This window comes from Ambystoma mexicanum, chromosome 7q (genome assembly GCF_040938575.1).
Source record: "Ambystoma mexicanum isolate Mex_15411 chromosome 7q, UKY_AmexF1_1, whole genome shotgun sequence".
NCBI lineage: Eukaryota > Metazoa > Chordata > Amphibia > Caudata > Ambystomatidae > Ambystoma > Ambystoma mexicanum.
Window position 1 is genome coordinate 533837733 of NC_090941.1, and position 27365 is coordinate 533865097.

The following is a 27365-nucleotide window of genomic DNA, read 5'->3' on the forward strand; positions in this document are numbered from 1 at the left end:
CTCAGTTTACACACTGTTTTTATAATTAGAGTGTACATTAAATTAGAAGAGTAAACATAATCTGCCTTTGCATGATTATGTACACAGCACAGTAACTCTGAAAAATACAAATGTGCAATACTGGTTTGCTTCACTGGAAAGAAAAGCATAATGTGTTACAAAAGATTAATTCTCAATTGCATCTCAGTTGTTCATCTTATTTATTATCCAATCTTAAAAAGCTAGGAAAATAAGTGCTTCTGTTTGCTCCATTCACATCAACGCAGCAGAAGCTGAATGGAAAGAAACCATTCCCCTTATCACAGGGTGCTTTTCTTTTTTTGAAAGGCTTCAGAGAAATACATTCTGTTTCAGAGGCTTTTCTCCATGGCTTGCAATTACATTCATGTAGTTAGAAATCAAAAGCAGCGTTCTGGTTTCTGTCAAGTAGCCTGACCTTTCCACTGCCCTCTGCTCTAAACTTGTGTGTAAATGTACATAGGAAAATAATAAAGCGGTTGTATTTACAAGATTTGCATGCGTAAAAAGGCTGAGTACGCAGCTTATCTGGAGGCCTGGTTGACACTATGGATTTGGATACACTAGCCTAAACTTTACTGAAAAACAGAAAGTGTAGTGTTTTACAGTAGCAATACTGTAATTCTGCATTATGTAAGAACTTACATATTTAGGAGTGGAATTGTAGGACTGTCTTTGAACATATACTCTTCTTTTCAAACAGGACAGATAGTTTAATAAAACCATCATCCGGATTACTTCCGGTTTGCAATTATTTGAAAAAGAAAGTTTCTTGCCTAGCACTCCCACACAGGCCTTTGGCACTTTTAAGAGTGGAGGAGAGGATAACTGCAACACTCTCTCCATTAGCCCCTTTGATCTTGCAGTGAACAGAGAAAAGAGGGTGGAGAGAGCCCTGAGGGCAAGAAAGGAATGCAGGATGAGCTGCTGTTTCATTGAACAGGGTAACTTAAATAGCTAGTTGTGCTACTCAAGTGTCAATTTAATTAGCAAACCTTCAGAATTGCATAGCTAATTGCTATGCGACACTGCTTATTTTATGCCTTACACATCAGAGTCTGGTGTACTTCGGTCCTCCTCAGGGGTTATAGGGCCATTACTGCACATGCAAATATTTTGTAAGATTGCACAAATGATAACTACTTTCCCCACGTTTTCAGGGCTGAACACACATTCTCCGACCCCCCCTTTCCTTGAGTGGAACCTGCAACGTGCCACCAGCAGCACAAAAGTGTGTTCTCTGCAGACCCTGGCCCTGATGTGGGTCTCGTAAACAACCTACCGTGGCATCTGGGTATTACAGATTTGTATTCTTCAGCCAGGGTAACCCGAGTCTCCTTATGTAGGAAACATTCATCACTGGGGACAATGGCCATCTATTTTTACTGTGCAGTTTCATCTTGTAGACATGCCCCCTAGTTCTGTATGATGGCATCAAAATACCCCACAGGGGGCAGGACATCAATATTTTGGGGCATTTTACATGTGCATTCAGCAATATTGTTTACCTGATTATTTGTTTTCATTTATTTTTTGCCTGTTAGGCACTTATACAGGAAGTAAATACTGTTTCAAAGCGCTCATAGGGCAACAGGGAGGGGACAAGGGAGGAGAAAATTAAAATACATATAAGATATTAAATACAGTGGGGGCAAACCTTCTATGCCTTGCGAGTGTTCAGAATGTGCAAGTGCAGAAGGGAGAGGGAATGGGATAGGTGCTAAGGTGCTCATGGGTGACCAACAGGTGAAGTGCAATGTAAGGTAAGTGCGAGCCTCCAAGAGTGGAGGGTGATCCGAGGCAAGTGCTGAGGAAAGACAGAAGCTGGGGCGATTCTGTGTAGGTGGTCAGGGCCCCAAGGATGCACAAGGGCCCTGAACACCTAACAAAGCAACTGTGAGATTAACAGAGAAGAGAGGGAGGGAAAGCGATAGAGGGAATTTAAGTCCTGCTCAAGACAACGAGAGATGGGAAGGCTGTTCCAAAGAAGGGAGCCAGCTGAGGAAAGCAATCGACCTCCTGCCCTCTGTTTAGCAAAATGCTTTACACATAAATATTTGGTGCCAGAGGTACGCAGAGGTCTAGAGGGGGAATATTTAGTAAGAGAAAGTTGCAGACAGTGTGGTCCCCGACCCCAGGCAGCCTTGCAGATGATACAGGGGGAGCTACTATGTAAGGGACACTGGTCAACCTCTACATAAAATACATGAACCCCCACCAGAGTGTGAAGCGATGCGCAAAAAAAGAATCCAGTGGGTGAGCATTTTCTGGAAGCTGATCATACCCTCTATGATCTCCAAATTGCTGTACTCTAGGGTAATTTCAGGACTGATAAAGCCAGAAAGACCTATGAAGCATTCAAGTGTATGCATATTTTAAATACACAGACAGGGACTTGAACAGAGATTGCGGTTTCATGAGTCACTATCGCAACGAACACTCACTTTTTCCACCCATAGAGAAGCAGGCATCACAACATTCAGACATGACACCTTCCATTATTTTTTCCAAAGCTGTTCACAGGCAGACACTAACAGCCCAAAAGACCTCTTTAAGGCAATTAATTGTTGCTGGACTTCCTCTAACCCAGACCCATCTGCCATTGAAATGCCCCAACTCAAAAGCTTCCCATAAACTTGTCAGGGTCCGGGCCCCATCTCAAGTTAAACCCGACCCTTTCCTCGGGATTGTGAATTTGCATAATCCCAAAATAATATTTGAGACAAATTTAGCACACTTGGCTCAACAAGTCTTAGGCGTGACGAGTCAGGAATATAACTCAGACAAAAGATAGCCATGTTTTTGGTTAAAGACTTTTACCATAACTAAGTACCTGCTTGTGTCAGGATGTCAAAATCAAACTGTCCTTGTATCCAAATGTTATATTCTGACCCTCACACCAAAACAAAACTATAAAGGTGAAAAGGGCAATGTCTTTAACCTTTCAAGCTCTTGCAAAAGGTTCATAAAAGAAGAAGGAATAATCCTAACACAAAAATGTTCTTTATGTGTCAAGAGTTCCTGTTGTAGAAACTGAGGCTCTCTTCCCCTGGATTTATCTTCAATGAATACAACAGTTCCTTGTGTCTTTCTTGGCCCACAATAGTACTATCACAACCAAAGCTCCCTAGCTTTGCAAATCCTTCTGTCAGGACTTGGCTTTTCCTCATATGTTTAACACCGTTCTGATTTTCCTCTACTTATAAGTTCTTGTTCCCAACACACTTGTACTAGTGGTGTACTCTCCTGCCAAGGCTTCTTGTAGTAACACACTTGTGATTGCCTGGCATACACTCGTGCCAGGGCTTCCTTTTCTCACACGCTTGTAATTGCCTAGTATGCTTTCCTGACAGGACTTCTCGTTTTCACAAACTTGTAATTGCTTAGTATATTTTCCAGCCAGGGGTTCTTGCATCCACATGGAATTTCTATCTTTTGCCACAATTGTCTAATTACTTGACTAGATAATATATCCTCTTGATACACATTTCACATATGGACAATGGTTTTAATTCTCATCCCCTTTTTACAGTTAGTCGCCTCGCTTTCTCTGTTTCTGTGGGTCTTGTTACTGTTAATTGGCACGATCGCAGATACGCCCAGGTTACCTAATGTCTTTGGGCTCCCTCAACGGCTCTTGCTGGCGATCTCGTGATCATTTGGTTTCCCTTTGTGGCTGTTTCCTGTTCGTTTTCCCCATCTCTCAGCATCTCTTCCGCTCGCCTGCTTTGCCTCAAGCTCTGGTAAGAAAGGGATTGCTTGTGGCAGTCGGCGAACGCCTACAAGTCTTTCCCTGGCTCCTGGTGTCCTTGCAGCATGACCCACTCGTCAACCTTTCCCTTGTTCTTTGCTTGTGAGCTGCCCGGCTCCACCACGCCTGCTTCTTGTTCCAGCAAGCCTCCAGGAGAGGCGAAACGTTGTCTCGCCAACAGCAGCCACTAGCATCTTGTGTCGACCATTACATTTCTCAGGCACAGGTGTCAGCAGGGAAAGACCAGAGTGCTCGGTGGGCTTGCGGTTTGATTCTGGGACAAGAAGTCCTTTGTTGGTGATTGATTGCCATTTAAAACTATTGGAAGTGATTATTCAAGCTTTGGTAAAGTATTTTTGGATGATTGAAAAGTGGACCTGGAAAAGGCAGTCTTTTTTCTACAAGTTAGATCAGGGTTGGAGGTTTGGCACATTTACTGTGGGGAAGGGTTTTCCCTATTCTTCAATGGAGGACTTCTAAATGAATGACAATAGGCCATAAGGGTCTTGGGTATGGGAGGATTATCTTCACAGTGAAATGGGGAATACCAGGTCTTATCCAATGAAGCCATGCCGTCTCCCCAGAGGTTGTCTCCTTCTATGTGATCCTGACCCTGAAGGAGGAAGCGGCTGCAGTCGCCTGGCCCATGGCAGGAGGTCAACACCGGGAGATTAGTGTTGACTCCATTAGATTCATCAAATAGGCCTCTTTGCGTTCTAGAAACAATTTCAAGTTACAACTGGACTGCTCCTGCCATGACAACACTAACCCGTTCCCTCATGCCACTCCTGACAGCACACTAACAGGGTGGGCTGTGTTTTTTTCTTTGCATTTCTTTCCCTTCAGTTGATTGATATTTTATTTCTATTGCGCTCATCCACAAGTGTTTCAGAGCTGTTCCACTGACCCCTGCCCCCACATAACACATGTACCAATTAGACCTTAAAGACTGCAACGTGCGGCAGAGTTTAACATCCAACACATGCCTCTCCGAACACAACTACATATGAGGTATACAGACAGGCACAGATAACAGTATTTCCAAGAGAGGCTATTTAAGAAGTAATGCTTTCCAAAGTCTTCATTCCATCCCTGCCTGAGGTAGTGGTGAAATACCAAAAAAAGATAGCAAAAAGCAAAATAAAATGACTGTTAGCCTAATTAAGGCATTGACTCGCTTTCTTTTGGCTCAACACTCCATTAAGCCCTTGGCTAACAAGGTCCAAGCAAATTGAACCTATATATGCATCTATGGCAAATATTACCAGTACTATTGGACTTTAAACACAAGACTTTGCGTTTGAATGCTTGTCCTGCGGTACACGAAGCCACTTGTAGAGTTGTATCAAAATATTCTAAAACAGAAACTATCAGAAAACCGACTGTACACAAGAGATGAAATCCTTGGTTAATAGGGTTCAGGTCCACTACAGTGCGACCTTGCCAACCCTCTGCATTGTTTCACATAATCTGTGCTCAACTCGGCCCAGCAATGATTCACTCTTTGGCATGTATAGCAAATATATTGCTCTTTAGCATGGTGCATTCTGGAACAAAACAAAATTTGCAAACCGACAACAGAAATAATGCAGAACTTTGATCTTTCAAAACAATACAGTATGCCAAGATCAATATGTAATCCAATAAACAGCAGAAATAAAAAAGCTTTAATAGAGCAAAACAAACCAAAAAAGAAAATCACTTACTTCGGTCTTTCCTTGATTTCTGCATTTAAAAAAAAAACAGTAAATATCTCACTCATTCATTATTGGTCATTTATTTCCTAAATGCCAGACAGTAGAAGATTGATACGAAGTAAAATAAAATGCATTACAGTCTAGAAGAGTCTAGGATATACTCTGTTGTACAGGCATCCACTGGAGGAGGAGTAGCGATAAAAAGCATCAAAGTTTTAGATGTTTGAGTACTGATTAGAAGGTGCAGAGGGGGTCTGATCTCATGCCAAACACTTTGCCAGAAGACATTAATATGAAAAAAAACCATCAATGTTTTTCGCACTGGTGTGCTATTCAATCCCTGGATAAGTACAACATAGGTGGTTCTTGGTTACATACAGCTATGAACCAATGAATGAGGCACTTTTAGAGTGATAGAAATAGTCTGACTGGTGTCTCTATGGATCCCAATTTAAAGAGGGTAGAGAGGCCAGTTTTAGAAGGAACTTAAATAGTCGGCAAGGATAGAGGCAAAATAAGATGGTGATGGTGGGCTGAAATGATGGTAGAAAGGGTAATTATGCTGTCTAAACACTCACACACAAAGTGAAACCAGGGTCAGCGGTCATGGTGCGGTTGAAGTAGTCTTGGTAGGAGAACAAGGAGACTGTGGCCATTAAATATTTTGTATAATAAAAGGGGCCAAGAAGAGAACCTTGGGGCGGGGAGGGGGAGGAACTGTATATAGTGAATTTGGAGTAATGTTTGTCAAGTCATTTTCTTTTCTCTGCATTTATAATGGGGAATCCAGCACAGTCAGTACCAGAAAGCAAAGACACTGCAGAACAAACTGGACTAGCATTTCATAAATGTAATGTGGTATGATGCATGCATGTTCTTCAATACCTAACTTTCCTACTTTTTGCAACTCTGTTTGGCCACCACTATACTAGTTCATATTACAGTTGTGTTGCCCACAATGCAATGTTTTGTTTATTTATTTATTTGGTAATGCACGCCAAACCCTTAGGTAACTGGGCGCAAAAGATGCAAGTATACTTTAAGCTTGATTACAACATATGAAATGAGCGGTACAATAGACAGATTGCAATACAGTAGGATACATGATATACATTATCAGGTACCATATGTAAAGAATAGCATACATGGTCAAGTGCAGGATATGGTCAAGACAGTTTGAAGGCTTCAGGGAAAGTAGGACTTTCTCAGTTTCTAGAATGGAGATTTTGGTGAATCTGAAGGGAGTGTTAGTAGTTTCAGTAGGTAAGGTAGGATGTAGCTCAGTGGTGTACAGGGATGCTTGTTATTGGCTATTTTGTTGGACAGGGCATTCTGGATGCTCGTGCACCATTGTTTGTCCTTCGGGACATTATCAGTGGGTGCAATGGGGGTCTCAATTTCCCAAAGGATGGTGAATAGCTCCTTGGTTTTAGAGTTAGCCTTGGAAATTCTGTCATTGAATGTGTTTCTTTTAGTAGTGATTATTTCTTTTTTTATAAATGTTGGCAAAGTTAGTTAACTAGATTTTGTTCTCATCCATGGGGGGATTGTCGCCATAAAGCTTGTAGTTTTCTTTTTTGGAGTCCAAGTTCTTTAAAGGGATGGTCTAGTAAAAATTTCTATTTAAAAAATAGATAGGCAACAAAAAAAAAATACTAGCATTCTCTGTTTTAAAACTTCCTATGTAAAATTTTGAGCTATTCAAGCTCAAAATTCGCAAAAGCAAGCACATGGGCGCATCCATTTTGTGAAATGGAGGCCCTCTTGTGCTGGCTTTTGCGGCACTAATGAAGGAAAAGCCAGCCAGCTGTAGTAAACAAAGACTACTGATGGGTGGCTTTCCCTTCATTAGTGCTGTAGGCGGAGGACGGGGAACAGAGACCAGAGCAGGAAAGCTGCAGCTGAATCGCGGTAAGTGCCATTTATTTTTTTTAAAATAAGCACTAGCTGCGTTTTTTTTTCTAAGTTTTCCGGGCTGGAGGAGCCCGGAAAACTTAGAAATAAAACCGCAGCTTTAAAAACGTATTTATGTTTGCGGTCGCTTTTGAAGCGACCGCAAACATAAATACAACGTTATTGTGTTGGAAAACGCTGCGGTTTTTCTTTCCAGGTTTCTCAGGCTCCTCCGACTCGGAGCGCAGCGTGTTTTCCAACACAACCGCGCGTGTTTCTGCCTGAATCTGCGCCAGAAGTGCCTGCCCCGCGGCTGCCCCGGTAGCCCCGGTGCAGGGTCGCAGGCCCGATGCGGACCTCCATTTGGGGTTGTGCCGCTCCAGGCCGCCGCTCCCTTGGCTCACTCTCCGGCCCCCATGCGCTGTCCGGCGACGTCCCGCCTCTGGTAACTCCTCCCTGCTGGGTCTGCTGCAGCTCCTCCTGACTGGAATGCCTCAGGCCGCTCCGCTACTGGTTCCGCGGGCGTCACAACGCAGTCCTGCGCTGGGCTCCTCAGTACCCTTTAAGGGGTTCGCCTCTCCTTCGGGCTGCTTCCCAGCCAGCCTTGTTGTTGCACTATGCTATTACGGGGGCCGTGTTGGCTTGGGCCGGTCTGATCGCTCTGCAACTCAGTCTTGCACAGCCGGCAGGGTCGCAGAGGGCCGCCGTGCTTCGCCGATGGCGTGCCCCTGGGGCAGATCAGTGAGTTTCTTGGCCACGCCGTGCCGGGCGCGGATCGTTCCGCCGCCTCCCGGATCTCAAAGCCATCAGGCTCACGCATACAATGCCGGGATGCCCGTGTAAGATGCCTTGCGGGTGGGTATATTCTCTGTCTTCTTTGATCTATATTCACCCAGGCGACTGTTTTCTTTGTTCGAGCCTCCCGTCCGCCATTTTGGACCGTCGTACTCAGATGTGCGACTACGGCAAAGTTCTTCTCTGCGTCCCCATGTGTCCAGCGAACTCCAGAGTTTCTGCACACGAGTGTGCCATATTAATGGGCCGGCATGGAGTTTTACAGAGCGTATGTGCCTCTGTATCTGCACTTTCAGCAAGGATCAATGTCCGGATCTCAAGAGCTCCTCCAGAACGCGACTCCTCACATGGCTCTCGTAGCCACGCCCCAACAACTTTAGCTTTGTAAAACCTGAGCAGAGGCATTATTTAAAATTCGCTAAATTGTTGCTGTAATGACCTCATTTGGCATAGCTTATGCTTTGTTTTAGCTATCACCTGCTCTATCAGGAGTGTTCTTCCTCTATTCCCATAGATATTAAATCCCAGGTATCCTAAATATCGGACTTCATTTTGTTGGAGTTGAGCTTCCAAGTGTTGGACAGCTTTCTACAGCCTGCGTGAAACACCAGAATGTTATATTTAGTGGTGTTAATAATCACAGCATTTTTCGCAGCGTGTATGCCGAAAGCCTTAAGGTGTCACTGAATTTCAAACTTTGACCCAGTAAGAGAAAATCTGTATACGTGATCCAGGAGATATTTTGCCCAAGCACAGTCTGGGAGACAAACATTGCATCCCCAAATTCCACAGCAATGTCTGTTAAAAATAGGTTGAATAATAAAGGTGCCAGGATGCAGCCCAGGCACAGACCATTTGATGTTTGGATTGTGGTGGGAGTGTTCCCCGTTTATTGTGGTTTTCGGTACTTTGCCATCCATGCCTGTCCAGCCTCCCCTTGTCTCCTTTGTGCCTCCCTCCCCTTTCTGCCCTGTAGCCCGCCCTGAAATGCTGATTGGGCAACAAGCCCCACTGTCAACCTACGAGGACAAGTGCCGGTGACACCTCTACAGACAGGTTCTGGTGAGTGGGGTGAGGTGTCTCACCCGCTAGTCCCCGGGATCTGTCATCCAGGTGGCCAGGACACAGCCATCTCTATTGGATCCAGTTTCTGTGGGTGGACCAGTGCAGGATGATCACCTGGATGGTGGGCGAGGGGGTCTTTGGGGAGTGGAAGTGGGACACTGAAGGGTGAGACGCGGTATCCCCCTTCCTTACAACACCTTTTCCCCATCCTGCCCAGAATGATACTTAGAAACACTACACCCCCTCTTCCAACACAAACACTTTCTCACACCATGAGCGACAACGGACTAATACCAGAGCCATTTACCTGACATGTCCTAACACAAGGCTCAGGCTGAGTCAGGCAATTGCTAACAACTACACACAACCAACTGCCCTTTCCCTTCCCCACTGGGATAAAAGGTGGAGCACAAGTGCACACTTTAAGCAAGGCCAAAAGCACGAGGAAGCAGCTGTTCCAGGACAGCAGTTCAAACAGAGGAGAAAGGCGGCGAGACCTGAAAGGACTTCAAGGAGGGAGTTGCCTTCGCCCTTTTCAACCCAGAATGCGAAGCCTCCGACGAAAAACATAAAACCGAGAATCACAGCTGGCGAGTGGTGTGACGGATATCAGCGGTACATGGAACCCTCCTGCAGGGATAGCCAGGGTGGGAAGACGCGGTTGCCATTTTGGTACCATCCTCGACTCCAGCAGCAAAAGAAACGCCAACAAGTTCAGCACAGCCGGTGAGTCAGATGAAACTGATAGTGGGCTGGTCGGTGTTAGACTCCAGGTTGCATTGACAACATTAAGAAGATTAATAGACTGAGGTCTCAACCTGTATGGGCTCGCTAAGACGAGGTGGCACTCTTATGGGAAGGACTGCGATGCATCAATAAAAAAAAAATCGACTCAGGAAGTTGGCAAAAGGTACGCTGTTTTATTAACAATGGTCTAAATCAGGCAGTACAACGGACATTGACAGACGTCTCATGGCACAGTGTCTCAGCGATTTTCATAAAAAACATTTATATAGTAAATATTCATCATCAGTGACGTCAACCTACGTGGCAAATTGTAAAAACTTATGTGGGGTTGTGATAGGGTAACGGGATACATCTACATATAATTTCTACGGGGTGTGGGGTTGTTATAGGATCTCTACTGTCAGGTGGGCAACTAAGTCCTCCCCCTAGTGCAAGTCGTCTTCATCTTCACAACAAACACGACTATTTATTCGGTATCAAGCTATAGAGCTCTATGATTTGTGGCCCTCTATAATTGGTTGGCACACTTGTACCCTTCTGGAACATTCCACTCGCTAGCAGTGCACAAGCTGGTACCCTAGGTGCTGGTGGGTTGGTCTTGACCAGACCTCCCCACCCAATTAGCCCAACATCGATCATCACTCTTACTTTCGCTCATTCAATTAGCCTTTGAACACAGCCTTGTAGGTCCCACAACTCCTGAGAATAGGGAGTTTGGCAAGCTCTTATCTTCTGGTGTTCTGCTTAGTCTGCTCAAGTCTATTTCCATCTAGGTCACGTGACTGGAGACCATCTTTCGAGCTTCATTTTGATGTTTAATAATATTAAAACAAATAGAGCTTGGCACTCATTGTCTTTTTGCTGTACCCTTGAAGGAGCTTGGCTCATCTCTTGTATTCATTGTATCCTTTGAAAATAGACAACCAGTTCTCGGCTGCACTCGCCTTTTGACACTGGGCCCGACAAGCCTTCTTGATTCTTTCTTGCTCGTCAGCTACTTTTATGAACTGCGCCACACTTTTAGCCTTTCTGCTTATGGGATCCCAGTTTGTTTAAAAACACAATGTGGAAAATCCACATATCTTACATATGTATATACCTTGGCGGCACCGCCTTCAATCTGTTCACTACGTATAACTAGATTTTATGATTAATCTACTTGCGTTGCTGCATCTGTACAATTATAAAAACGGTTTGCATTTTCTTCTGTGCTCTTCACACGTGCAATCTTTATTTTGATTGCGAATGTTTACTCAATTCTTACTTTGTTACTGGATTCTATATGTTCTCTTCTATAATCTCTTCTCGTCATGTGATATCACCAGTCTGCTCTTTCGTTCATCTTCTCCCGCTCTTCAGGGATCTTTCCCAAGAGACTGTCAGCTCTTCCTGGATACATAAAGAAAGGTCTTCTCAACTGGTACTTTGCTTCAAAGGCTGTTCATGTTATATGCATCATTACAGGTGCCGCCTTTGTCACAATTTCCGGTTCCCAACATATAGGCAGATTAGGGGCGGGACTTCTCAGAGGCTTTTGGCCCCTCCTATAGCCCCCCACCCCCCAACTCCTCTGGTTGATTCATCAACCACTCCATCACTATCCATCTTTAAACATCCTTTCTTGAAGAAATGCTTCTTTGGAGTCCATATCTTCATTGCACCTTTCAAAAATCCTGCTCATTTTACATGGTCATCAACGCATGCTTGCATTGACCACTTGGACTGCAGTAGATCCAACTTCCCACATACTTCTTGTGGTGTTTTGGATACAGGAACTTCGTTCTTTCAGGTGCATGAATGCTGGCCTTTATACAGTCTATGATCTCTTCATAAGTCAGTTCGTTGGGTTCTAGTCCAGATTCAACAATCATGATCTTCATTCCTACTGCTTTCTTCATCTTATTTTTGCAACATGTAACTATCATCCTGATCACACAGAATCCAAGCATTATCATCACCAGTAATGCTCCATGGTACTTGAAGATATTTTCCATCCATTGTGGAACCCATGAGAAGATCAATGCAAACCAGCTGTCGTCTGCAGTGTCTTCTACTTCATCTTCCATCTTGGTGTGCAAGTTTGTTAGCAACGTTATGGCCTCTGTCAAAGTCCCATTCTCGTCATTGTGAGAAGGGATGAATGTGCACCATGATTCCCGATTTTGGCACAAACACCTCCATCCATGGCTGTGATCATGTCCAAGACAGCTATTCTGGAGTGTCATTAGTCTTATGGCTCGCACTCTTTGATCGCGTTGAATCCCTTTATGGTAGTGCTGATCATCTGCAGGAGCTCCCATCTGGTTATTTGTAACTATTTTGGATTTGCCATCATCTGGATCGCTGGCATGAAGATAGTCGTGAATGCTGATGCAGTCTTGCTAAACAATCTGCATTCATATGGAATAGAATTGAAAGCTTCTATTGACTTAGCTGAGAAACAATTCTCCCTTTTTGTTTGATGAAGAAATCCAAGTGATCTCTTCTTCCTTAGATAAGCCTGGAATCTCTCCAATGCTCAGGTTACTCCTTGGAATTACTGATGCTGGAACATGAATAGTTACTTTGGAACACAGTCCTCCACAATCTGGGTAACTTCATATAAGATCTGGATCCACAGGCCCTGTAGTGGTCCATTATCACTACTGTCCCATCCTACCTTCCTGGGTCATCGAAGATTCGACCACACAGTTAATTCTCTCCAACCTTTCTAGTGCCATTATTTCTGAAGCACAGTTCTGCTTTCTCCAGAGGCACTATCTGCACTCGGCCTCCTCCATCTTCAACCCTCGTTAGTAGCTTAGCAAGCTTCAGCAATAGAGGTTTACATATTCTCCATTTGATTTGCGGTGTCCTGCTACTGCCAGTGCTCTGCATACAACTATGCCTTCTTCCTATCCATCTGGGGAAAGTACTGTTCCCCATATCTGCATCTGTCCTTTCTCCTTACCTCTTCGGATTTCTTCAGTCTTTCCTTGGCAATTAAGCTTTTTGTTTATTTCCCATCTGAATCCTGCTCCTTTTATTCCAGGTTGTTCGTATCTTAGCACATGATCCTTGGTGTGCGTGTGTGGTCTTGCTCTGGTCTTCAAACCCTGAACATAATCATCTTCTTTTGGCGCTGACCATTTTATCACCCATACTAAGGATGCTGTTCGACCCTGGAATTGACCTCTCATATGACAGAGTGCAAGGTGAGTCAGGCAATGAGCTGTCTGAACATCTATTTCTATAGCTATAATGCATAAAATAGGAGAGCGCACACACACAGCAACTCTCCTCTGAAGTACTTTTGCCCACTTCTGATACCACATGTTATTCCCCAAGTGTGCTGTCAAGATAATTATTCAACTCATAAGCATCTTCTGTTAGACCTCTTTTGGGTCCCTTTCGTGCAAGAAGAGTATGTGCTAGTAACTCATGAAATACATCAGAATACATCCTTCCTAAAGGGGGAACCATCGGATAATTTATCAAAGGGATAGGTGAGACTGCACCCGTCACTGGTGTACGGATAATCACATATGGTCTTGGCCTTCGTACAACAGATATGTCTGTAAGGGTCACTGGTGTTAGGAAGAATCAAGGGAACAGCTGCCCTCTTTGGACCAACAAATTAACTATCATGAGAAACAGGAAAACCATGATGAATGTGGTGCATGCTTATATCATACACCAATACATGAATCCCTACGAGCGATGATTCCTCATACGTCGCTGGGCTTGTTCATTGTATACTACTGTATCATTATTAGGACTCCCCATTATGACTGCAAACTACTTTTAAAGGAAGGAAAAAAAGTTTGTCGGATGCTACGGAAGCTGCCGCATTTGTTAGATTACCTCCACAAGTAACCAACTGATTGCAGGACGATTTATAGGATCTTGTAGAAACACAAGTGTTGGTGTTGCACCAAACAAGATGAGGATGAACTTGAAGTATATAGTAAAAGATCATAACAAGTAATCTGTGGGAATCGTCATTAGACAGGACCATTAGGGAGACCAAACAAGAACTAAGTGAGGAATGAATCGAGGAACTGTTCCCTTTTCCAATCATCAAATAGAAACCAAGATCTGGCATACTTTTTCAGGACTTCAATGCTTTCTAAAGTCAAAGTTCAAAAAATGTCTGTGGCTTAAGCAACAAGTTTGCAGGCCTGCTAATATGGAGTGTTCACGAAAAGCCACAGTCCAAATGCATACTTTCATTTATTTACTCAGCACTTTCTGCATCCTCCTTCCTTATCATCGATCGAATCTGCACGTACTGAACTACTTCGTGTTGACTTTGTTCCGAATCAAAAGGGGGGGGGTGGATCGGTCTCACCTGTACATGGCTTGACGTTGCCTAAATGAATCCAGGCAAGTCTTTCCTGGACTTTTACTGCTGAAGGGGTAATGTTCTCGATTATAAAGTGACCAATAAAACCAGGCTCATGCCACTTTCTAATAAAGTTTTGAATTAGGATTGGGTCTCCCAAAAATAATGAGGTTACAGGTAGTTCTTGTAGTCCGGTTGCTGAATGGCCTTTGCTTGCATCCTGAGACCGACACCCCTTGCTGCTTTGTTGATCCGAAATGACAGATACTAGCGGTGATACATGTCAAATAATCATTCATCTCATTTCCTAACATTTCTGCTGTCTTCGGGGGCATCACTTTTATTCCTTGATAGAGTCAGAGGCATTCCCATTCGCCTCCCAGTAACTAATTCATGGGGTATGAAGTGATGGTCCGAACCAGGCTGATTCCTTAATCGATATAATGCTAAGGGAAGGCAATAAAGCCATCCCTTCAGTGTCGATTTTAATTTAGCAATTCTCTCTGAGAACACCGGTGAGTCTCTCACATATCCCGTTCACTTGCAGGTGATAAGAAGACAACGTATGCATAATATTCAATAACAAGCTTATCAGCTCAAATAATCATTTACAAAATGTGGCCCATTGTCGGATCTCAGCACCTCACATATTCCCCATCTAGGAAATACTTCGACTAAAAACTTCGCAGTGCAAGTGGCATCAGGTTGTGTGCATGGACAGGCATCAATCCATCTCGAAAAGGGACACACTACCACCATCATATACCTATATCCACTACATATCTGCAGCATATCAACATAGTCAATATGTAAATGCTGAAAAGGACAGTTCGGTCTAGGGTTACTCCCCCGATTGTTCACAGTGTGTTCCCAGCAGTAAACGTTTGACATGTGATGCAATTTAGTAGATAAAATGCAACGGGTTCTAACAATTTCGGTACGAACCAGTCCTCCACAATAGAAGCTGCAAGGCTTACCCTAGTTACATGCGCAGGGTAGAGCAGCTGTTCAAGCGCTACCTTCAGTAATGCTACTGGGATCACTGGCTTTACAGTGCTGTCTTGCCGCTATAAGGCTTCAGTAGGGGATAAAGAACACCCCCCCCCCCTCTTTCCCATAGCTCCTTATCCTGTGGAGCATTTCCTTGTATTTCCATCAACTGTGTTTTCGTTAAATGATCAAATCCTTCTTGCATTACCATAGCCATAGTCACCCCCCACTTTATGCTAGGAGTATCAAAACTTGAAACATCTGAAGAATCTGCAACCCTTTTGGCTTTTGTCCATGGCTTTGTTTCCGCGTAAAATAAAATTATTTCTCTTAGTATGTGCTGCACATTTAACTATTTCAATTGCTGCTGGGAGCTGAAGTGCCCTAACAAGCCTGTCAAATAATACTGCGGGCTGCACTGGAGTGCCGTCCGCTCTGAGATAGCCCCTCCTTTTCCAATGCGGTAGCCCTGCATGCACAGTCGACGTCACAGTAACTATACAACGTCACTTCCTCCCCTTGTATTTCTCAAGCACGATAATAAGCACCACCAATTCTGCTGCCTGTGTCGAAAAATTAGATGGCAAATTTATGCTTGCCACTGCTTCAAGCTCTCCATTTCACCTGTACCTCACAACTGAACCAGTCTGCCTTTCTCCATTATTTTGATCGATTTTCGACCACCCATCAATAAAGAGAATCTCTCCTTCTGACAACGCATTTGCACTTACAAGCAGTATGTCGATATACGACTCCTCATAGCTGGCGCAATCGTGCACATGCTCACCATCTGCCGCGGGCTCAGCTACAAATGTGGCAGAGTTCACTATCCTGCATCTGACCATCTTAATTGCAGGATTCGTCAATGTGCCCTTAGGTTTTTCCAAAATTGCAAATAAAGCATGCTCAACAAATAATGTCAGAGCATCCCATCACTGTACTTGCAGCCTTCTCAATGGAAATGGCAGCTGTTGCCAGCAAATGTTTGCAAGGAAAGTGTCCTCTTATAACTGGATCTGAAATCCCAGTGTAATATGCCAGAGGTATACCCCAAGATAGTCCTCGGTGTAAGCACTGCTGTCATAACTGTCCCATTTGTGTGCGAAAACAGGTAGAACTCCTCAGAATAATTGGGAATTCCGAAAATTGGAGCTGTAGCAATTGCTTTCTTTAACTCATTAAATCCTTCCTCCATTCAATTTTATCATTATTCGCTTGTGCTTTGAGATACTGCAAAAGTGGTCTTGTATATGAACTATAATCAAATACCGATGCTCTAACATAGTTGTACAATCCCAGGAACTGTTGCATCTGTTGAATAGTGTGCGGTTTTACTGTTTTCATTATTGCCACATGTCTTTCAGGTGTAACCTTTTTTCCCTCTTGCGAGATCAACTGCCCTATGTACAACACCTCCTTCTTGACAATACTGTAATTTCTCCTTATCCACTTAATATCCCTTTTCTGCTAAAAACGATCATTATCTGAATCGAGTCTTCCGTGCACTCATCTTCTGCCGTGCTGCAAACTAAACTGACATCTACGTATTGCAGTACAACACATTTCCCTTTCAATTCAATATAAAAAAAAATAAAGAAGAAAATCGATGGACTCATTGTACCCCCGAGATAAATGTGTGCTTTTCAGTTTCGTCTGATGGAAAGTAAATGACGTCAGATCTTGAGAGTCCTTATGCAACGGATTGAGAAAAATGCATTTTTCAAGTAAATCACTGAAATATCGTGCTTCAATGGGAATACTACATAATATCGTTGCAGGATTTGGAACTAGAGGAAACTCTGCCTCTACAATCTGGTTAAATCGGCCTCATGTCCTGAATGGAACGCCAAGACCCTCCCTTAGATTTTTCAATCTGATACATTGCGTTATTGCACGTGACTGACGTTACTAGGATACCCTGTTCCATTAATGCGGAAATGGCCTTAAAGATACCCTCATCTGCCTCTCGAGACACGGGATACTGCCTTGCTCAAGGTAATATTACTCCTGGTTTTAGCTTAATCTGAACTTCTCCTACCCCCTTCAATAGGCCTACATCATAGGGGCCTGTAGACCATAACGAGGTTGGCTCTAAGTCCTTGTCAATATATTCTGGAAGCTGACGGACGCTCTATCATTGGCTGCAGAACCTCTTTTCTTAATCCAATATTGTAACACTTACCTCTGGTGCCCTGCAGGAGTGCCTGGTCCAGACTGTCGGTGTGCGGTACTTGACCCTGTGCTGCTTTCTCCAACCACTCTCTCCTCACTGGCACACTGAAAAGGCTATTGCCCAGCAGACAGTATCGTTGAGGGTGATTAGATAGGATTCCCAGGATGTTGCGACGGCTGTGGGACCCTCTGGGTGACCTAAGGAAAATGATGAAGTGGGTAAGCGACTGAACCTGCTGTCCCCCACCTCCCATGTTCTCCAGGGCAGGGTGAGCTGACTGTCAATACTGGACTGCTCACCTTATATATCAACTTAGAGTGCTGAAAACTTGACCAGGCTCCGATTTCCAGTTACTTCACTGGGTTTGGTGGCGCAGACCTGCTGCGGCGCACTTGATGCCTGAAGGTGAGTGTTTTATGGTCTTAATGACATTTGCGCGTTGCAATCCCTGCAATGTCCTTTTCTGCTCTTTGCAGTCTTTAATGTCTTTCTGTAGATAAGCGCGTAGCATAAATAGTCTGTGCGCTGTTTTCAGTGCACACGTCTGTCTTGAACGTGTGTTTTAATGGCTTTCAGCTCTGGCAGATTTCCGCTGCGTGGAACGCTTGTGAATGCAGTCCAGGTATGCACGAGTTAAAACCATGCGACAGGCTCAGTTTTTGACTCATATTGCTTTTTCCTTTTCAGGAGCTGGGATGGAAGTGGAATCCTCAGACGTTCCAGTGGTAAGTATCTGAAGTGCTAGGAAGAGCGGAAAACGACGTGAAGATCAGGAGTTCCAGGAGCGGTGTATTTGGACGACCGCTTACTTCAGGTAAGCTGGGTTTGGAATAAAGGGCCGGTGCATGTGGAGACACTGACAGGAAGGCAGACAGGGCGTCAAGTGTTACGCTGCCTGCTGATCGCAGTCGGAGAAAACTAAGTGCTGGGTGTGGCCCAGGGCAGGCTTAAATACCCCTGGGCTGCACCCAGCACCACTAGACCATCAGGGATCTTCGTAGCATGGTATTTCAGGAGCCATTTTAGGTTCAGTTATGCATCATGCTCTGGGGGACATCTTGGTGGGGGCCTTTCCAGTTGTTTGGGTACAAGCTGCAGCCTACGCCAGCCAGCTATCATAGTCCAGGCCTTCCCTACAGTATGTGCCTGCACCTCGCCTTGGGTCATGACAGCACTCTCCTCCAAAGACCCCCCCGTGCCCCCAAGGAGGGCTATACCAGGTCCTGGTCGCCCCGGCTGGTTGCAATGGTAGCGAGCTCAAGATACGTGGGGCGTGTATGTTTTCTACTGGTTCCCAAGTTCGATCTAACACGCTATACCCTTTCCAGTCAACCAGATAAGTAGAGCTTTCGTCGTACCACCTTGGAGTCTAAAATGTCCTTGACCTCCTATTCAGCATCTTCTCCATGAATATTAACAGGAGGGAGCTGCTTCAGAGAGTTCTGAGTACCTGGATGCATGGGTTTCAGCAATGATGCATGAAAGACTGGATGCATGCGAAGTGTGGACAGCAGGGCCAGCTCAACTGCCACAAGGTTGATGGACTCAATGGAGTAAGGGCCAATATATTGTGGGTGAAAATTTCTTGGCCCTTTCAGTTGGATGCGTTTTGTGGCAAGCCATACCTTGTCCCCTACTTCATATTTGGGTTCTTTAGACTTCTTTCCATCTACAAAGCGCTGATGAGCTGCTTTTGATTCTTGGAGAGTCTAGGTACCCTTTTTCAGGCTCTCTTTGATACTCAAGTGTAAGGTACTAATAGGAGGCATTTCAATGGGCATTGGTGGATCAAGTGCGGTGGTGCGTGGGTCCCTCCCATGTAGGAAAAAGAAAGGCAAAACCCTTGTAGAACTACGGGTGGTCTTATTGTACGCATACTCTGCAGCTCACAGGAGTTCTAACTAGCCTGAATCTACCCGAGTAAGCATGCAGAGCAGATACTGTTCAAGAGTCTGATTTGTTCTTTCGGTCTGGCCGTCGGTTTGTGGGTGGTGACTTGTAGATAAAACGGATCGGATCTCAATTTGGGCCTTAGCACAACAGCGTCTCCAGAATCTGCACACAAATTGACGACCTCGGTCGGAGATGATCACTGATGGAAAACCATGTAGTTTAACTATATTTGCTAAAATTGTTTGTGCCAACAGCTCTGCGCTTGGTAATCCCTTTAAAGCAATAAAATGTGCCATTTTAGTTAAAAGGTCAACGACAACCAGTATCATGTTATAACCATTACAGGGTGGTAAGTCAGTGAAAGTCTAGAGATTGGGTGCCATGGAGCCGGTGGTATAGGCAATGGAAGGAGGAGTCCTTGTGGCTTGTTTTTAGGGGTCTTATTTCTGGCACAGATTTTGCAGGTCTTCACATATTGTATGGCGTCTTTCTGCCACGTAGGACACCAAAAACTCTGCCGGATTCTTGCCAAAGTCTTTGCAATCCCTGGATGGCCTGCTGTGAGCATGTCGTGGTAGGTTTGAAGTACTTGGGTATGCATCGTGGAGCTCGGTAGATGCAACGTTTTCTGGTAATATGGGAGGCCATTTTCTTCTGTTAGTTGAGTTCCTTGTACGGGCCATGCTTGTACTTGGTCTGGTTTCATGGACCTTCTGATTTTGTCCTGTAACTCGACTAGAGATGGTGAACTGACACTAATGGCCCCAGCTTTTCTTCTGGTATTATTGGAACGGGCGCCGGGTTGGCATACACATTCTCCCCTTCAGTGTCGCACCCTATTCGGGATAGCGCATCCGCCTTTCCATTCTGTACACCTGGACGGTAAGTTACAGTGAAGTCATATTGGGTGAAAAACTGTACCCATCGTAATTGTCGGGGGGTATGAACCTTGGCTGTCTATACGAATTGAAGATTGCGGTGATCAGTGAGCCCTGTGACAGTGTGACGTGCCCCAAGGAGATGTCGCCATTCCGTAAAGGTGGCTTTGCTTGTGAGTAGTTCTTTATCTGTCACAGCACAGTTCAGTTCAACTAGACTGAATGTCTTGGATCAGAATGCTATTGGATGTAACTGGTGGGAGTCAGGTTCTCGCTGGGACAGAATTGCCCCCCCATAGCCACACTGGATGCATCAGTCTCAACCAAATACGGGAGTTCAGGATCTGGATGCTTGAGTAATGGTGAACTTATGTTTTAGTTGCATACAAGCCTGTTCTGCTTTGGTGGTCCAATGAAATGTTTTGTTCTTCCGAAGTAATGCAGTGATCGGTTGAACTATGTCCGAGAAGTCTGTAATAAACGCAGATAGAAATTGGCGAACCACAGGAAGTGGGCAACCGCCATTGGAGTATCGCTTCTACTTTGCGATTATCCATCTGAATTCCTTGTGGCGTCAGGATAAATCCTAAGAACTCTACTTAAGTCACATGGAAGGAGCACTTCTCAAGTTTGGCATACAGATGGTGTTGGCGTAATGTTTCCAGGACTGCTTTCACATGGAGTACGTGTTCTTCCAGCGTTGTGGAATAGATCAGTATGTTGTTTTTGTATACCATAGCAAAGACGTCCAAGAGTTCTCTTAACACATCATTCATAAAGAATTGAAATGCAGTGGGTGCATTGCACAGTCCGGAGGGCATGACCGTGTATTCAAACAGCCCAAACTTTGTGCGGAAGGCCGTCTGTCACTCATCCCCGGCCTTAATGCGGACCAGATCATATGCTCCCCTGAGGTCCAGTTTTATATGGATTTTCGCCCCCTTTACTTGGTCCATTAGATCCGGAATAAGTGCTAGGGGGTACTGGTTCTTGATGGTGATTTTATCGAGCCCTCTGTAATCTATACAAGTTCCGAGCTCTACCTCCTTAGGGATGAAAAAGAGAGCCGAGGAAGCAGGTGACTTGGAGGGTCAGATAAACCCATTGGCCAGATACTGATACAAATATTTGCGCATGTGCCCATTCTCCTTTTCCGTAAGCGTGTATATGCGGCTGCATGGAGGTTGGGCTCCTGGTAGTAAGTCAATTTGGCAGTTGTAGGGCCTGTGAGGCGGCAGGGTGTTCGCTTTTTCTTTTTGAAAGACATCTTGGTAGGCCTCGTATTCTGGCGACAATTGTTCCACGATTTCGATCACCACTGCGCGATCATTGTCTTGAGCTCCGGTTGTTGGTACCTGCGCATTGACGCGAGTGGACGGATATCAAGTATGTACACATTCGGCAGGAAAGGTCAACATGTGGGTTCACCAGTTTATGACCAGATTATGACACTCCAACCAGGGCATACCCAATATGAGCTGGAACTGAGGTGCATTAATCAGGTCAAACACTATATGTTCCCTATAGCCACCGTAACACAACAGTACAACCTTCCCGGTACATTGGCTCACGGGCCCAGAGGAGAGCTGTGTTCCGTCTATGGAGACTTGTCAATCTTCTCCCACTTCAGAATGTGAACACCTATCCGCAGGGCCACTAATGTCCATGTAGTTACCTACTGCTCCACAGTCAATATATGCTTCTAAGGCATGCATTTGTTGAGGCTGTTGGGGGAAATGCAGGATTTCTGGTGTTGTAAAGTGCGAGACCGTTGACGTTTTTCCTTTCCCGAAAAGCCTTGTCGAGCCGTAGAGTTTTCAGACAATCCCCTTGGTTCTATTGTGCCTGAATCAAGAGCCCCCAGTGGCTTCCGGGGCGTTTTACACGGACAATCCTTCAGAAAGTGTCCCGCCTTGCCACAGTACAAGCCAAGTTGTTGGTGTCTGCGTCGTTATCTCTCCTCTTTGGTTAGAGGTCCTCGTACACTACCCAATTGCATGGGCTCTGGAGGGCACTTCCCCAAGGACGAGCCTAAAAAAGGGGCATCCCTCTATACGAGAATGGTCAGACCGTCGCTCCTGCAACTGATGATAAAACTGTACCACCAAGTCTATATATTCTGCACAGCGTTCGGGTTAGTTCACAAATTGTGCCAGGATGTCCTTCAATTTGCTGCAAAGCCCCCAGTAAAATAGCGTGGTTCTTTTCTCTTCGGGCCAATTTGTTTCAGCTACCATGCAACTGAAAGTGGTGAAGTACACAAACAGGTCTTGGGACCCCTGTCGAAGGGCTAGTAACTCCCCATCTAATGCCTGACCCTGTGTTCTACGGGCAAATTGCAAGTTCTTGTTGGAAACACCCAAAATTGTACAAAATAGGGTCATCTGAGTTAAACTGCGGTACTGGCTGCGTGTCCCCCCCCAATTATGAAAGAACAAATGCAACCTTTGTTTGGTCAGTAGGAAACGCCCCTGGCCGACACGAAACGCCCCTGGCCGACACAAAAAATGAAGCCAGCACTGATTCATAAAGACAGCTCATTTGTGTGGGTCCCTCAGGAACCGTTCTGGAGGAGCCAAAGGGACAGTGACAGGGGTGGTTACTTGTATCTGAGGTGGACCTGATAGAGGGACTTGACCTGCTTGGGTTCTGGTAAGGCGTTGGGCTAATTCTTCAGTTCTCCCTCAGTTAACTACCAACTCCTTCCTCATAGCGCTGGTCTCCGAGCGGGCAGTGGGTACCTCCGCCCGTAACTCGTCTATTAATGCTGCTAACTGGTCGACTTCCAACGCCAGGACAATAAGGCAGGGCGAGGCACGTGGGCTTAGCGTTCTGTAACGCTTGCATATGGTGCCCTACAAGAGTGCCTGATCCGGACTGTCGGTGTGCGGTACTTGACCTTGTGCGGTTTGCTCCAACCACTCTGTCACACCGAAAAGGCGATTGCCCAGCAGACAGTATAGTTGAGGGTGATTAGATAGGATTCCCAGGATATTGATATGACTTTGGGACCCTCTGGGTGTGTAACGCTCACCTGATTCTCGCAGAGGCGCCGGTCTTGACTGGGCGACTACCGTATCTTCAAAGGTGATGTGTAGCACCCGGTTGGCTCTTTGGGCTGGACCTCTGTGCACTGTATGCCTGACGTGTAGAGTAAGATGTCTGCAGATAGAAAATATGGGGTTAATGAACTGGGGTTATTGGGGTGTCCCTATCTCTTTCCTCCTCTCCTGTAGACCCCAAAGGTTAACGCTCTCACCATAGGTAAGTGAATGCCGAGCTCTCCATCTGCCTCGGGGCAGGGTGCTGTAGCCAGTTTCTTCACTGGATAGGTAGCGCAGGCCTCTTGACTTCAGAGGACTGCTGTCCGTCGTTTACTGCACGAACGGTAAGTTTCGAGTCATCCAAATGTCTTTTTAAAGTCTTTAGTATTGATGTCTCTTGTTTTGCAGGTTTCCGGCGATGGCGGATGACGGGCTGAAGTGAGTTGAAGATGGAGCCCGTGTGATGAATAGAAGCGCCTGGAAGCACGTGAGTAAGCGCTTGTTGCCTGCTTCACGATGCACTCTAACTGTCTTTTTATTTTGCAGGTACGAGTTCGGAGCGGCTGCAGGGTGCCGGAATACCCACTGGATTAGATGTGGAAAGGAGTAATGGCACGTGAGTATTAAAGTTCCCCAATGTCTTTAAACGCACCTTGTTTTGTCTTTCAGATGCGGATGCAGCGCCGAAGGCCTCCGGAGCGTGCAAAGAGTTGGTAAGCCTTTGCCTTTCCGATGCCGGAATGCTAACCTGTTCTTTGTCTTTATAGGTGTTGCTGAAGACTGGATTCTGGATGGTAAGCCTTTGCCTTTCAGATGCCGGAATGCTAACCTGTTCTTTCTTGTCTTTATAGGTGTTGCTGAAGACTGGATTCAGGATGGTAAGCCTTTTTCCTTAGGCCCAGGACTGGATGCAGAAGACACGATGAGCGTCCTGCTGCAGAGAGTGCAGAATAACGCAAAGCAAGATTCATCCACCGGGTGTGGTTTAAATAGCCTCCTGTAGTGCTTAGGTGTCTCCTTCCACAGCCACGCCTAAGTAAGAAAAGAGTTCCTGGTAAGAAAAGAGTTCCTGCCTTCCAGAAGAGTTCCAGTGTTCTAAATCTAGAGTGGCTCCAGCCCCACCCAAGAGGAAAAGTAGTTCCAAACAGAAGAGGATCAGAGGCTCAACTGGCAGGCAAGTAAGCAGCATGGTCTGCTGCAGGTAAGTCCACCCAAGCATTATGAGCCCGGCGCTTCCAGCGCTGGGACTGGGCATATTTATGAGCCTGGTGCCACTTGCGCCAGGACTGGGTCCAAAAGGTCCCAATTGGGACTGGTTGGTACTCGGAACCTGGGTTATGGATCTGCTTCCAAGGGAGTTGGGAAAACCCTGACCTTTTGGAAGCAGTGATCATGACAGGGTGATCCAAGGAAAATGATGAAGTGGGTAAGCGACTGTGCACCTGCTCTCCCCCCACCTCCAGTGTTGTTCCATAGGGCAGGGTGACCTGACCGCCAATACTGGACTCAGCTCACCTTACATAATCAACTTGGAGTGCTGAAAAGTTGAACAGGCTCTAATTTCCAGTCATTTCACTGGGTTTGATGGCCCAGATCTCCAGCGGCGCACCTGTTGAGTGTTATTGTCTTAATGTCTGTTGGATGTTGCAATCCCTGCAAAATGTCCTTTTCTGCTCTTTGAAGTCATGTGTCTTTCTGTAGATAAGCGTGTTGCATAAATAGTCTGTGCGTCCCGTTTCGGTGCACACGTGTGTCTTGAACGTTAATGTCCTTCAGCTCCAGCAGTTCCCGCTGCGTGGAACGCTTGTGAATGCGGTCCAGGTCTGTGTGACGGAGAACAGGTAACTGACCTTGTAAAGTTTAAAACCATGCGGCACGCTCAGTTTTTGACTTGTACTGTCTTTTCCTTTTCAGGAGCCGGGATGGAAGCAGAAGCCTCCTACGTTCCAGTGGTAAGTATCCGAAGTGCGGGGAAGAGCGGAAAACCACATGAAGATCAGGTGTTCCAGGAGCAGCGTGTTCTGAGGACCGGTGACTTCAGGTGCTTGGTTTGGAATAACGGGCCGGTGCACGTGGAGATACTGACAGGAAGACGAGCGTTACGCGGTCTGCTGATCGCAGCTGGAGAAAACGCTAAGCGCTGGGTGTGGCCCAGCGCAGGGCTTATATAGTGCTGGGCTGTAGCCAGCACCACTAGACCATCAGGGATTTTCGTAGCATGGAATTCCAGGAGCCATCTTAGGTTCAGTTAGGCATCCTGCTCTGAGGGCCATCTTGGTGGGGCCTTTACAATTGTTTGGCTGCAAATGGGTACAAGCTGCAGCCTACGCCAGCCAGCTACCATTGTAGTGCAGGCCTTCCCTACAGTATGTGCCTGTGCGTCGCCTGAGGTCATGAGAACTATTTAATGTTCATTTCAAATATTAACTCATCTTCTGGATCGTCCTTAAACAAATCCTCATCTGTGACAGTCAGTCTACGCCCTTCCCTAATGGCAATGACTGTTCTCCATGGCCTACCCTTATCCCATCCTTCAAGCATAGCCAATTCCCCTCACATTGCAGCTGCAACAAATTCTAGAGGAATGACTCGTCCCCCCCTGTTCGTTCATAGGTATCTGTGGTCTTAATAGAAACTCATCTGGTATCCTCAGTCTTTCCCACTAAGCCAGGCAACCATGTTAACAGAAGGCGTATCCCATATAGAAAAACTTCAGGTTCAAGTGGCACTCCTCGCAGAGCCATATGCCCTGTAAATGCCAATTATAAATTCGCCCACATTTAAATAGTTTATCCCAGGAGTGGCACATACTATGCCATCATCAGTAGATAGCGTCATTAAATCTCGCCCCAGAATATTAACTGGTGTCTGCCATGAATACAATAAAGGTGCAGACAGGTTACATTTTCCCACAGAGATTGGCAATTCATCAATAAATGGAAGTCTACTTGTAGCTCCAGAGAAGCCTTGAGCATTCATAGCATTTCCTGATAACTGAACGCTTCCCTCTCGTATACATGAGCGAGTTGCACCCGTGTCTACTAAAAAAGAAAAAGATTTGCCTTCTATTGATACATCAACCCTCAGTTCCTCTTGGGGGTCTGGTGTTGCAGATAGTACTGAACGCATCAAGTCGCCCTGTGAGCTGTCCCATTGTGGATATATGCTCATTCCAGTACCTGTGAAAGGCCTCCCTGACATCACTGTAGTACCACCCACTCTAGGTGTCATTAGCTGTCCCGTGTTTGTGTTCTGTTGTATTTGCATGGGTGCGCGTTTTGACTGCCCTTCCGGCGGACTCAATGGTGCTTGTTGGGATTGCGGAGCTTGTTGAATTTGCGGTGCTTGCTGTAGATGTACTGTCTAATCTTGTGCAAACCCATTTCTAACTTGTGGGCTATATGCCGTAGGGTAAACTGTCGCATCTCTTGAAAAATTACCCATTATGTATGTACACTTTGCTTCCACACATGCGTGAGATTTGGCCCGTCATGCCACATGCGCAACATACAAGAGGCGCTCATCTAATTTGCCATCCTTGTACATTCCGATTGCCATTCTGCATATTCTGAAAACTGCTTTGATTATTTTGAAAACCAACCCTTCCTCTAAAGCCCATTCCTCGCCACTCTTCACAAACCCATTTCCTCCATGGTCCATCAGACGTTGATCATTACCTGCGATACACCCATAGGTTGCGCATTCCCGGCCCTTCTCCGCTTGTCAAAACTGCCCCTTCGAGAGAGTACTTTCACAATTTTGTCTCAACTAACTTGGCTTCAAGTTTACTAGCTTCATCTCGTTTCTTATTCTTCTCTTGCAGCGGTCGACAATGCACTATAGTCAACTGTATTTCTACCCACGGTCTTGCTTCCATTCCCACTAATTTCTTGAGCTGCTTCTGCACTTGCTCCGGCAGTCTGTGACATAAGTGGTAAAATACCACCACTGATTTCCTCCAAGGCTCGCGAGTTTCCAAAGTCCAGAGTTCCTGAATGGTTTGAATGGAAGCAAGATGATCTTCCCCTTTTTGCATCTTCCGTGCCATAATTGCACCCATGTCTGAGGTGTCAGGATACTGCACCCTCAGGGCTTTC

General features: G+C 45.5%; 1 protein-coding gene across 1 annotated transcript in view; it reads right to left on the reverse strand.

Annotated features, from left to right (window-relative positions):
- The window catches only part of GTF2F2 (general transcription factor IIF subunit 2), a 1410422-nt gene that overhangs the window by 1093943 nt on the left and 289114 nt on the right, over window positions 1–27365 (reverse strand). The window contains exon 3 of the mRNA XM_069639167.1: window positions 5476–5494. Coding sequence (XP_069495268.1) covers window positions 5476–5494 — 19 coding nt within the window. The remainder of the gene's footprint in view (window positions 1–5475; window positions 5495–27365) is intronic.